The following is a 13,668-nucleotide window of genomic DNA, read 5'->3' as shown; positions in this document are numbered from 1 at the left end:
GTCCATTCAGTGTTACATCATGTAGCACTTCTTTTGGTGCCCCTTCCACACGTGCTGCTTTTGATTTGTGGGTGGAAGTGGAAAGGAGTTCCTTTAGAATCATGGAATCATAGAGTATCCAGAGTTGGTAGGGACTCACAAGGATAATGGAGTCCAATTCCAGAAATCTCACCATGTGCCTGAGAAAGTTGTCCAAGTGCTCCTTGAACAGCGCAGGCTTGGGGCTGTGACCACTTCCCTGGGGAGCCTGTTCCAGGGCCCAGCCACCCTCTGGGTGAAGAACCTTTTCCTAATGTCAGGTCTGTGCTTTTCCTGACACAGCTTCATGCTGTTCCCTTGAGTCCTGGCATTAGTCACCAGAGAGAAAGTGACAAGCATATGGGCAAGCCTTGTCCCTACAGAAAACCTAGGAGGGAAATAGAGAAGGAAAAAAAATTTAAAAAAAAATAAAATAAGGGGATAAATATTTGGGAGGAGGGCGTTTAAGAGGAGAGAAAAACAAATCAAAGCCAGTGCCAGGCTAGAACCAGCAGCTGGTTGCCAGCACAGCAGGCTGAGAAGTTGTTGGTGGAAGCGCTCAGTGCCATGTTTGGGTTGCTTTAAAAACATACAGCGTCCCTCCCCTGTTATTCCGCCTCTGCTTTTCTTTTCTCCCAGCCCCACAGGCAGGAGGAGGGGGGACTCGGCTGCCAAAGGCAGGCTTGTATTTCCAGCAGTGCCAAGGGATGCACCCAGAGTGTGTCCTGCGCTGTCACACGTGTGTGTGCACACGCGTGTGCGCCCATGAGCTCCGCGCCTGGGCAGCTCCGGGCTGGAAGGGACGGACCTCCCGGCCTTGTTGTGTGTCCAGGGGCTCCCCACACCTCGAGGAGAGATGCCAGGGCATTGGCAACCATGGCACGAATTTTTTTTTGTTTGTTTTTCCTTTTTTTTTTTTTTTTGTTGCCGGTGTGAGAGCGGGAGGTTGGGAGGGCTGGGGACGGAGGAGAAAGGGAAGGGTGGAAGGTTGTAACGCTTGGCTGGAAAAATTTAGAGGAGTACAAAGGGAGAGAGCGCGATGAAAAGGGGTGGCGGCGGGAGAAAGTCGGGGTGGGGGGGAGGGAGGAAGGAGCTGTGAACTGGCCGCCGTGAGGTGGGAAGAGATTTATGTTTGCCGAGCGGTTGGGTCGGGAGCAGGCTGGGAGGGTGCGGGGTGCCGCGGGCAGGGCGGGGGTGCCGCGGGGAGTCTGACAGCGAACCAGCGGGGCTTCGTTTTCCGCCTTTCTTTCCTCCCTCCCTCCCTCCGCTGGGCGCTCGGAGGAGAAGGCAAGACAAAAAGCTGAACCGGTGCCAAGAAGGAGCTGCAGCGACTCGAAAAATGGCACTCTGCGCCGCACTAATATTTCGAAGCTGGGCTGTGCTGGAGAGAAGGGAAACGTGTCAGGAATGAGAATGGCTGAGACCGTGGGGCCACTGGCCGGGCTCAGGAGTGTCCTCCCTCCTCCCTGCTTCCCATTCGCCTTTTAAATGTGACCCTTTTTCTCCTCCAGCCACCCCCAGTGGTATTTAGGAGCTCTGGGAAAGGGAGGGGACCTTTGCTGGAGACATGGAATGTAAAGGGGCTCATCCCCTCCTTCCATCTCTGTGTCAGGGAGGGCTTTTTTTTTTTTTTTTAATTTATTTATCTTTTTTGTTATTTTTTTTTCTCCTAAGGAGGAGTAGAACACTTGATTCCCAGTGAGTTTTCTGATTGTTTTCCCGTTGCCCTTCCCCTCCTCCTCGCTGTCCTCCTCCTCCTCCTCCTCTCACTGTACCCATAAGGCTGCTGTTGTGGCTCTGTATCTTGATGCAAGGTTACTTGTAGGACACACGAGTCTCTGCTGCAAGGTGCAGCGTCGCCTGCGTCGGTGTTTCCCTCCGCTTCTCATTTGCTGGGAGACGAGGCAACTTCCAAGCGGCTCCACGGCTCAGCTCAGCGCCTGGCTGATGCAGTGGCGCTGTTAGGGTTGCAAAAGCCCCTTCCCGCAAAGCATGTCTGGATAAAACAAACAAAAAATTGTCATGTGGGGATGAAACTGCATCAGTTCATAAGATTGGTTAACTCGCCAGAAATGGGATGGAGTTTTGTGGTGATTTTTGTGTGAAAGGAAGGGTTTTGCCCTGTGTTGTTTCCCCTGTCCCTCTCAAGGAAAAGGGATATAAAAATTCCCACTTTCTTTTTTAATGGAGTTTTATTATTACTTTTTTTTAGCATTTTAAAAATTATTACCAGCACGAGCACTCTTGTAATAGTTCAATTGTTGAAGTTAAATGCAAATATTTTTCCCCTACCCCACAGATGTTCCTTTTTGGACCATTTGGAATTCGGATTTGGAGTTTTAGGTTGTCTTTACAGAAACTAAAGACTGGAGAAAGAGAAAATCCCAGTCTTTGGTTTTGAAAACAGGTCCACATCCTCTTCTATCAGTTTTAGCCTTCACATAGCTAGCAGGTCAAGTTCAAGGAGACCTTTCTAAAGCACAGGCAGAGCCTTGTTAACTTGCTGCATCTCAGGAGGCTGTGGGTTCTTGGGTTACTAGCTTGGCCCATTTTGTAGTCCTAGGCATGGGATGATCCCTTTGACCTCTCTCTCACCTGAAAACCATGCCCTAGTAGACATACAAACCACTTCAAACCTCACCTTTGGTCTCAAACACGTAGACCTGGTTTGGGAGCACCTAGCTCTGCCCAGGCAATGCCTTTCTGGAAATACTCTGATAAATAGTGGGGAATTCAGGGAAACTCAAAGGCCTGCTCTTCTTACCCTCTTCTCACAGCTCCTTGCAAATCAATAGTCCTTACTCTGTGGAGGATCAAATGCTCAGTCCCAGATTAACACTGCTGGGAGGTGCACTCGTTTCTGAGGTGATGTAAGCAGGTTTTGTATGGAGTAGAATGACTACAGCAACTGATCCCTTGCTCTTCCTCACCTCTCAGCTGAGCCTTATACCATGCTTACCTGATCCTACCTGTTTTCTCTGAATAAAAGGCATACATAAAATACATGGGTTTCTATAAACACATGTGCATGCTGTTTGCTTTTCAGTTGTCTCTTTGGGCTTCATGAGATGAGGTGTGTTTTTAAGCCACCATCCTCACCAAGGGCAGGCACCATGCAGATCTTGCCTGAATTTCATAGAGTCACAGAATGGTTTGGGTTGGAACAAATATTAAAGCTCATCTCATTCCAACCCCCTGTGCCACGGGCAGGGAGACCTTCCACCAGACAAGGCTGCTCCAAGCCCCATCCAACCTGGTCTTGGACACCTCTAGGGATGGGGCAGCAACAGCTTCTCTGGGCAACCTGTACCAGGACCTCACCACCCTCACTCCTTCCCAGTATGCCATCTAACACTGCCTCTGGCAGTCCTTGTCCTGTCACCTTGTCCTGTCACCCCAGGCCCTTGTCCAAAGTCCCTCCTCAACTCTCCTTTAGCCTCTTTAGGTACTGGCAGGTGCTCAGGGTCTCCCTGGAGTCTTGTCTTCTCCAGACTGAACAATTCCATTGTTCTCAATCTCTCCTCGTAGGTGAGATATTCCAGAATTTTCCAGACTTTTTGCTGGTATTTTTGTCTGTGGCTACTCATCTTCCTTTGGGCACAACCTGCTCTTTTTAACCTGCGATCCCTAAGGATGGTAATCTCAAGGATCCATGGGATTCTAACCTACAAGAGCAAATGGCAGGAGTGGAGATTACAACCCACATCAAAGGGACCAGAGGAGACCCTGGTGTTGTCCTGACCCACCATGCGACTGTACAGACCATTGTTCATGCTTTTACATGTGGAAGCAGCTTGTGTTTACTACTGATTTAAAGCTCTTGATACATGAGTTACCAAACAACAGTTCCCATCGGGTTCACAGAGAGGATCCCAAAGATATGGACAAGTATTAATGTGGAATCACAGCATCCATATGCACAGAGTAGCAATGTAGTGTTTGTTATTCAAGAAGGTGAACTGGGAGCAACAGATGAAGAGACCTTCCTAAACCTTGCTACTTCAGAATTCAGACCTCTTTCATTCCCTTGGTATCTTGAGAGTAGGGGAGCTTTGGGGCAAAAATGCTGCTCTTGTACTTTCCAAGTGGTCAAGTAAGCCATCTGGGCAGCTTGGTCATACTTCCCAAGGAGGGAAGGCAGTGACAAGGCACTTGAATGCCTTGTATTTATTTCTCCCTGTATAAAGGAGGCGTCATTGGATGTATTCTCCTGAAACATGATGTCTCGTATATAAAGTTGTTTCCTTCAAATCCTTCACCCTTTTAACACTTTATAACGAGAAATACTGTTTGCTTGGAGTTGTTATGAGATGACTTGTGTCTGGAAGGGTTAATCTGCAGAGCTCTTCCAAGGCTATCTTCCACACCTTCCCCACTCCCGGTCTTATTTTTTTGGACCGGAAACCTCATATTTCTGTAATCTAAATGTGCAAATGCTTTGCAGTCACGGTCCAGTAGCTGGGTTAATCTCAGCCCCCTGGAGTGGCAGATGGCTGATTTGTTGCTGGTTCCAGTTACAGAGAATTGTGTCACCTATTATCTTTGCACAGGCTGATGCTTGAAAGGATGCCTTTGGCAAAATCAGTGCAAAGCAAAGCAAAAAAGACACTCTCTGATCTGCATCACCACAGGTGAAAATGTAAAATATTTCACCTTTGTGTGAAGGGCTGGAGAGGTGGACAAAGAGGAGAAGTGGGAATGGAGGAAGGAGAGGAAGACCTAATTTTCATACCAGAAGTACCAAAGCACAGGGCAGAGCAGGTTGGTTGCAGTCATGATGTTGAATCACAAGCACTTACCCTGTTTTAAATGGTTTTCCAATGTGGTAATCCTTGGCTTCAGCTCCTTACTTTAGCTCCTATACAAAACAGGCAGCTTGACATCTTGTGACACCTTCCTGCTCTTCCCAAGCCTTTCTAACAGGGGTTGTCAAAGGAATCCGTGGTATCTCTCCCTGACATCAACACTCATTGTGCCAATACTTGGGGGTGCTTGGGAGGAGAAACCTACACATCTGTGTGGGGTAAGGGAAAGCTTGGGGGACCTTCCAGAACTCTGCAGGGCTGAGAGTGAGCCCCAGCTCTGGGGGCTGGCACATGGTGGTGGCCATACTGAAGGCTGTAAAGAAACTGAAAGGGCAGAGCAAAAGTCTGTGGGCTTGTGACCATCTTCTACACAGTCATCCCAATAATCAAGGTTTTGTCTTTTCTTTTTGCTTTGGGAAACACCACAGAGTCAGATGAAGAATTTGGGAAGAGAGTGTGGGTTCCCTGTGCAGAGTCCAGTGACGAAATCTGTGAACAAGGTAAGAACAAGGGGTTATGGCCCTGATGCTTTTTGTTTATTCCTTTTCCCCTTCCAGATGCATTTTTGCAGTGTTAGACACAAAATGTAAGTATGCATAGCACAGAAAGTGATAGTCCAAGCCCTAAGCAAAGGAGTCTAAAAAGATCAAGCTGAATAAGGTTTCTTTTTAATTCGTGCCGTTACGATGGTTTGGATTTTAGAACAGTTTGTATTGTATCCAAATGATCTATGTGTGAATAATTGTTACCAACCTCCTGACACCAGGACCTAATTAGGAAGTAGGAGCCTTAAATAGGCCATTTGCGTAGTGAGTTTCCATATGTCTCCTTGCACAATTTATTTGCTTCACTCCATTGAGATAGAATGAGAATGAAACTCTTAGAACTGCCTTTGACTCTGAGGCTCTTCTCTTCATCTCCTCTGCAGTTACAGCCCACTATTAAGAAGACAATATCTCTTGCCCTGTGTTCAGGCAGAAAAAGCTGGTCGTAGTGCTACTTTTATTCCAGATTGCCCAAGCTTCTCTATTTCCAAGTCTCCAATGGAAATGGAGTGAGAAATGCAAAACCAATCTGCAGACTAGGAAAAATGCAATGTTGTCAGAGAAAGCACAGAGGTCAGGGCAGGATGATCTTGAAGGAATACTACCTGTCCTCTCTGCCTCACAACCCTGCTGAAAGCTGATGCTGCTGTATTTCAGTTACTGTATAGATGCAATTTTAGGAATTCAGTGGACAGAAGCAATTTGAAGAGCTCTGTATTGCTTCTGTCTGGGTTTCTTCCTGCTAGGATGTGAGGAAGGGGGAAAGGTTGGTGAAAGGCTGCCTGAGTTTTATCTTAGTTTTGAATATTTAGCTCAGTCTGGACCAACATCCTCCCTTGGATTCCTTGTTCATTTTTATGATGCAGGATATGTTCTTTAAGTATAGTTTCAGAATATATCCCTTATTTCCAAACACTTCTTGCATGTATGACTCCACTCATGCTTCATGTGGCCCTCTTGATTCTTTTACTCCCATCATCCTGAAGTCAGCAAAACTTCAGTGTATGATTAAGTGTTATTTAAGGGATAAACTTTAAGGAATGTTCAAGATGTATTTGGTTTGGTAAGTTTTTTTTTTCATCCCCAAATCTGGATCTTTAGTTTCCCAGTGAAAGACAACTCTACTCGCACTGATTTTGTTTATGATAATTCACTTGCATGTTCCCTTCCAGGAATTGTCATTGCCTTCCAGAAGGGAGGTTAGTGTTAGTCCCCTCGCAGTGATAATTATAATCAGACCTGTCAGCCTTCACACAGTCTACGCTTATCACTTGCATTTAGGAGGATTTTTCCTGAAGCCTATTACCAGTGCTGCTTCTTAGGGAAAAATAGTCATGATTTTTTCCTGCTAATCTTTGATGGCTCTCAGCTTTGAAAGCATGGAGAGGAGCAAAATGACTGCCAGTTGTAGTTAAAGAAACTGTCTGTTGGTTCAGGTACAGAGGTCTGTAAAGCCAAGGAGTGGGAGGATTGTCTGGGAAATGCTGAGGGGTTTAATTTGGTTGTGACAACACCTCAGGTGTGCTGGGGACACAAAGCAGCGCCTTTTTCAATGGTGGTGCCCACAGGGACTACCTCTGCAGATCCACTAGACAAAGGCTTCAGGTAGCAAGTGGCTCTTGGCAGTGATTCCCTCTCCTCCTGCTGTTTTGGGCAGCGATCTCTGCCCAGGTTGAGTGGTTTGGAAGCAGGATGGCCGGAGAAGTGGCTGCAGTTGGCACTGGAGGCCATGGCTGGTGTCATATGGACCAGTAGCCACTGGCACACTGCAGTGCAGCAGTGCTGGACAGAGTGGTGGTGTTGGGTAGGATGTGGTTTAGTATTTATTCATTCCAGGATGTTTGAAAATTGTCCCCCCTAGTGTTACTCCCTGGGAAACACATTCCCCCATTTATTGGGTTCCCCCTCCCCCCCCTTTTCACTCAGTTATTCCTACTGATATGCTAAAAAACCCCTTTATTTGTTTTGGGGGGTTTGATAACATGAAAAACAATTAATTTTTACCATTTCATCGGACTAAATGACTGATGTATCTTTTAGTCCCTCCTGTGTTATCGCCATGCTTTTTGTAATGTATACAGAGATTTGGGCTCCCTTGATTTTGGTAGAATTTGAGGGTGGTCAGCACTTCGTAGCTTTTGCAGCAAAGGAGATGGTGAGAGATTTGGAACCCTTATGTTCTTTGCAGTTTCATATTTACAGTGTGCAGTGATATGATTTGCCTTTGTTTTATTTAAATTTACTGGGAACTAGAGATTTATTTATCAGGTGTCATTCCCTGAAGGATGATAAATGCCATATAGAGAAGACTTCATCTATTATACAAACAGATTTGAAGGCTTTGCTGTTGCATTCCTCTGACTGCTGAATGGAGTAAAAATGCCGTCGGCTGAACAGAGACAGTGATACTTAGCAGTAGCATCTTATGACCTTTTGATCAGCTGAGATCTCAAGCCATATTAGTGGACAGATTATGATGTGATGGAAAGAGGGCCAGGAATAACCTTTTTATCATGAGATCCTTTTGTGAATATCCTTCTTGGGTGTATTCAGGTGGTTAATCACTAGGCTAGGGCAATCAATTGGAAGCAGGGGAATGAAACACTGGTGCAGGCACTCCAAATGCACTCAGGTTTGCCAACTGCAGCTGGATGTTACAGCTTACAGTTTCTCTCTAATATTCTCCTACCCTCCTTTTCCTATCAAGGCTGTGGGTGACCTTGCATTATTTCCTAATACTAATAACCCCATTTTGTCAGAACGAGCTACATAAAATGAACCTTGAGTCCTTGGACCACAGGGGACCTGCAGTCCCTGAATCAAAGGTGTACACATTGTAAATATAGATATCTGTGAATGGAAACTCACATGGAAATGTCTCAGTCATTTTAGAGATAATAACAGTAATGCTTAAGCCTATTTCAACCCTTTTTAGGGAAAAAAATAATGCAGGTTTCAAAAAATGCACAGCCTTGCCAGTATTTCTCTTTTTACAGAGCCAAGCAGAAAAAACAAGAATGACTTTTACATTGATGTTACCTGCCTGCTTGTGCAAAATTACTACTTAAACTTTGCTGTAGTTTTTCATTAGCGTCCTTTTTATCTTAACGGCCAAGACAAATCTGCAGCCTCCTTGAAAACTGAACATACATAATTGCTCATTTATTGCTGACTCTGCACACCAATAACAGTTGTGCCAAAGTTTGACCAGGCTGCTGTGATCAGTTTTGGAAGGAAGGAAGGAAGGAAGGAAGGAAGGAAGAAAGGAAGGAAGGAGAGGCACGTGCTTTGTGGAATTCAGTGTACATGCATCTGGGTCTGTCTGAGCATGATCACATGCCCAGGGAGGCCCTGATGGTTGTAGAGTATGCAGCATCATCACCCTGTACATGGTTAGCATAGGGGTGTCCAAGTTGCACACATTTTGCTTCCTCTTGAAGCCAAACAAGCTGCTCATTTTACTGACATGAAGAAGGAGAAGGGCTGGCAGTGTGTGAATCACAAACTGCTGCCAGTGTAGTGGGGATGCTGGTGCACCAGGTCTGGAGAACAATAGCTACCACAGCCCTATGGAAACTCTTTGAAAATAAGAAGGTTATGGAGGTGGAAGAAATGCACAGCAGGATGCTGTCTCCTCTTACCTCCCCCAGCCTCTTCAATCAGGTGCCTGCTGGGCTTCCCACTCCTCCTGCCTTTTGCACTAGATCATAGGATCACAAGGTATTAGATTCTGCTGGCATGAAGTCATCCACCATCCTCCTGGCATTATAGCTTCCTGAGTCAGGGAGCCACCACGAGACATCGGGACTGTGAGCCCCCATGGTCCTTAGAGTTGCTGCTGCCAGGGCCACAGGTTGTCCAGCTGGGAGCTGGGAGGTGACACCAGCTGGTTGACACAAGTCTCCATCATCTTTTCCTTAGGAAAGCAGGCACTGCTAAAGGTGGATGGCAGCCTTGGTGCCACTGAGAAAGTGACATTGCTGAAATATAAGCAGCTCACTATGACAAGGAGCTCCCTCCCAAGCTCCTTCTGCAAACCATGAGACAGTTGCTGCACAGGTGATGCTCAAGGCTGAGTGTTGGAAGTGTCATGATCTAAACCATTCAAAGGGATGAGTTCCTCTGAACAGCTCCCATATCAAAGTAAGAGCTTCTGAAGGCAGCTTTGAGACCTTTTCACCAAGAAGTCTTTGTGGTGTGTGTGATGAAGAGAGTGTAGGCACAGAATGTTTCCCCTGCCTCCCTCCTCTGCCTTGTAGTGCTTGAGTCCCTGTGGGGTGTAGGAGGGTGCCCAGATTTGGGTGACACCATACCAAGGTCTTCCTTCTTGGTTTGGGGTTGCATTCACCCTGCTCCACCTTCTACCAAATGGCCCCTGCCCTGATATAATCAGGTCTTCTCAAAAAGCTTTCGTTCAGCTAGTTGTAGCTCAGAGAAACCCGTGAAAGGAGACTTGCTTTGCCTTTGGCAGGTCAGCACAGAAGTTTATAGGACATCTAGAGGTATCCCAATTGTCATGGTTTAACCCCAATCAGCAGCCAAGCTCCACACAGCCACTCACTCACTCCCCCACCAGAGGGATCAGGGAGAGAATCAGAAGGGTGAGAATCAGAAGGGTAAAAGTGAGAAAACTCATAGGTTGAGATGAAGACAGCTTAATAAGGAAAACAAGTGCTGTGCACACAAGAAAAGCAAACCAAAGAATTAATTCACTGCTTCCCATGGGCAGACAGTTGTTCAGCCACCCCCAGGAGAGCAGAGCCCCTTCGCACGTAAAGATTACTCACCATCACTCCAAACATCTCCTCTCTCCTTCTTCTCCCCAGTTTATATATTTTCATATGGTCTGCAATATCCCTTTGCTCAGTTTTGGTCACCTGTCCTGCCTGTGCCTCCTCTCAACCTCTGATGCACCCCCAACCTCATCACCAGTGCGGCAGTAGGAAAACCAGGAAAGGCCTTGTCTCTGTGTGAGCCCTGCTCGGCAACAACAAAAACATCTCTGCATTATCATCCCCATGTTCAGCACGAATCCAAAACACAGCCCCATACCAACCACTGTGAAGAAAGTAAACTGCCCCAGACAAACCCAGCATGCCAATGTAGCGTGGTTGGAGCACACGGCAAATACTTGAGGTGGGATGATTTTCGGGGGGTGTGCAGCTTAAAGTTGCAAACACTGAAGATGTAATATCAGGCAGATGACAGTGGTGTGCAGTGGGATAAGGAGAACAGTAATTTGTTTATGAGGTTAATCTGTCCATGCATAACAATTTTTTTTTTCATTTTAAACACACAACATCTGGTTCCTTGCAAATATTCTTAGATTGCAGACAGCAGTAAACTGGTTTCTTATTGAGTCAGAGTGATTTCATGAACCAGCAAAAGGATTATTGCTGTAACCAAATTTAGAACCATACAGTCCCCTTCTCCAGGCTGGAAAGAAGTGATCTTGAGCAGGAAAAGTGCAAGAAGGACGTTTGTCATACCAGTGTCTTAGGCTGCATCTGCCGAAAGCAAGTTAAACAGTGTTTGGGAATGTTCACGGGATTGTAACTGGGCATACTCAAAGTACTGGGCCAGTCCTCAGCACACATTTGGTCCACGACAACTAGCAAGCTCCTAAATCATTCTTAAGCATGGCTCAGGGTTCATCCCAGTGAGCTGTCTGCATTTAGCTGCTGCATTAGGGAAGTTAGACATGGTCGGGAGCAGAGGTACAAAACACTCTGTGCCAGTTGGCCTCAATGCCTGGAAATATTTCTGGGCACATCTAACTTACTAGTGGCTGAAGAGGCTCAGGCCCAACTGAGAAACTGGACTCCTTCTAAACTCCGTTTGTCAGCAGTGGGAGAGGGGAGCCACCATCAGAAGCAGATTCAGCCTCCCGTGGTCCTGACCTCTCCAAATCATAAACAGTTGCTAAGGCAGCTAAGCCTACAGGGTGCAACATGCTGATAGCAGTGAAAAGGCTAGATTATCCTCCAAAAGGCAATGTGTAGTACAGGTACATTTCCTGCATATTTACTAGTCACCTCCCCAGCCTCTTTGAACTCAAACAAAAAGATTATTAAGTCACTGAGGTGTTCTTTCCCGCAACAGCGAGTGCCACCCATTATTTTTCTTCATAGAAAGCATTTCTTTCTCCTTCACTGTAGGGAGGTTCCTTGTCAAAGAGTTCCAGTCATAAGGTTGGTGTCCTGTATAATTTCTTTTCATTGGTGTGGTCATTGATAGTTAAATCTGTCCATAGGAGGCAATTGTAGACTTATATATAAAAAAGCAGCTCATGGAAGGATACAGCATTATGTCTTTCAAGTAAAGGTAAACCCTCTGCTTGATAGAGAAGGCTTTATTTTGAGTCCACCCTATCTAAATATACTAATATATTGATATATATTGATACAGGTATCTACTCTTTCTCACACTGAATTAAACACCTCACTGAAAAAAATAAGTTTTGACTGAACCACTGTAACCAAACTGTAATGTTACCAGTGTTTCATTATCTTTTCTTTCATTGAAATCTGCTCATGCACAAGGTGATCTGATATAATACTTGTTAAAACATATAAAAAAAAAACATTTTCCCTTGAAGAGTACCTCAAGTGTTTGGTCACAGTAGGGATGAAATTATTGATTGGACTTGGCACATATTTGAAAACATGACCTAAATCTGCAGGTTTTAGGGAAAAAGGTATTTTCTCCAGGTATTTCAGTAAGTCATATAAGTAAATTATATTTCTGACATGTTAAAGATGTTCCATTTTAGACAAAGGAAGTGATATCCCAGTTGTGTCACTGAAACTCAATGTCCTGAGTTGCTTGTTAACAGCTGCACATTTATTGTTTCAGTGTCCCAGTTTGCTCTCAAGTATAAATGAACTGCTACATACCAAATAATCAATATCTCTGCCAGCTGAGTATGCCCTGGAAATACAATATTGCTATTAATATTGATCCACATGACAGAAATCAAGGCATCAAACCTTGCAGGCATTACTTGCCTGCACCCTGCCTTTTCCTTGCAGAGTAAATCACTATTTCCCAGGGAGCAATGTTTCCTGCACATCCTCCTTTCCTGTATCATAATGAACACAAATACCAACATGAGGGTAGCTGGGCACAGGTGACCTGCAGAGAGGGTGCTATAGTTTCATTTCAGCTCTGTGTGGTTTCTGGGTGCAGCAAACCAGCTGCAAAGAACACCAGTAAAATGAATCAATATCAGCTCCGGTATCCATCTCGAAGGATGCAGCACACAGCCTGGCTGGACAAAATAATCAGTGCCCTGATGTGCCACAATGATGCTGAGAGGGCTGGAGGGCTTCCCTATGGTGACAGGCTGAGAGGGCTGGGGTTGCTCAGCCTGGGGAAGAGAAGGCTCTGGGAAGACCTCAGAGCTCCTTCCAGTACCTGAAGAGGCTCCAGGAGAGCTGGAGAGGGACTTGGGACAAGGGATGGAGGAATAGGACAAGGGGGATTGGCTCCAAACTACCAGAGGGCAGAGTTAGATGGGATACTGAGAAAGAATTTTTGGCTGTGAGGGTGGTGAGGTACTGGCACAAGTTGCCCAGAGAAGCTGTGGCTGGCTCACACCTTGAAATTTTCAAGTCCAGGTTTGGTAGAGCTTGGAGCAACCTGGTCTATTGGACAGTGTCCCTGCCCATGGTAGGGGGGCTGGACTAAATGATCTTTAAGGTCCCTTCCAGACCAAGCCATTCTGTTATGTTGTGGGAAAAGTGAGATGGGCTGTGGCTGGATGGCTTGGGGCCTCTGGCAGCCTTCTCCAGAATCGTTAGTGGTTTGCTTGCGGAGGTAACTTCGGGCTCAAGTTCTCAGTTGGGAAGAAAAGAAAAGGGTTCTGCAACACTGAGTATTGCTGGCAGCATCAAGAGCATCTGTTCCTTGTTCTCCTGTCCCCTCCAGGCTGCCAGGTTGCCTTGGGAGGAGAAAAATGTGGTGCTCCCCATTGGCACATGTACGTTCACACACACCTCTGTGAGTTTGGCGGCTTTTGTCGTATCTGTAATGACTTTGCAATGAAGCTGTGAATGAAAGTTTGGCAGATTGGTTTTAACAATTGTCAGTCTTCCCAGAAGCAGCCCAGAATTTCATTAACCAAGGTATAGGCTTGATTTCCTGTAGCTCTTTTCAGATTTTACTGGATCCAGAGAAATTAAATGAGTGTTTTATCTGTGTGCCACCAAAATTAGTTGTCACAGAACCCTTCATAAAGGAATACTGTAGTTCTGGTCTGTTATGTTTGAGCAGAAGCTGCACTATATGATGTTCTCATT

The 13,668-nt window shown here is 45.8% G+C and overlaps 1 protein-coding gene across 4 annotated transcripts in view; it reads left to right on the top strand.

Moving 5' to 3' along the window:
• Positions 1-13,668, top strand: part of SETBP1 (SET binding protein 1) — a 265,374-nt gene that overhangs the window by 117,900 nt on the left and 133,806 nt on the right. For all 4 annotated transcript variants that reach the window (XM_018078772.3, XM_018078771.3, XM_018078773.3 and 1 more), the window contains one exon: positions 5,252-5,323. In XM_018078772.3, the coding sequence (XP_017934261.2) occupies positions 5,252-5,323 (72 nt within the window). The remainder of the gene's footprint in view (positions 1-5,251; positions 5,324-13,668) is intronic.

The sequence above is a fragment of the Manacus vitellinus genome, unplaced genomic scaffold (genome assembly GCF_001715985.3).
Source record: "Manacus vitellinus isolate BGI_N305 unplaced genomic scaffold, ASM171598v3 scaffold_42_pilon, whole genome shotgun sequence".
In the NCBI taxonomy this organism is placed as follows: Eukaryota; Metazoa; Chordata; class Aves; order Passeriformes; family Pipridae; genus Manacus; species Manacus vitellinus.
Note: the sequence above shows the minus strand (reverse complement) of the source record. Positions and strands in the feature narration are given on the sequence as shown.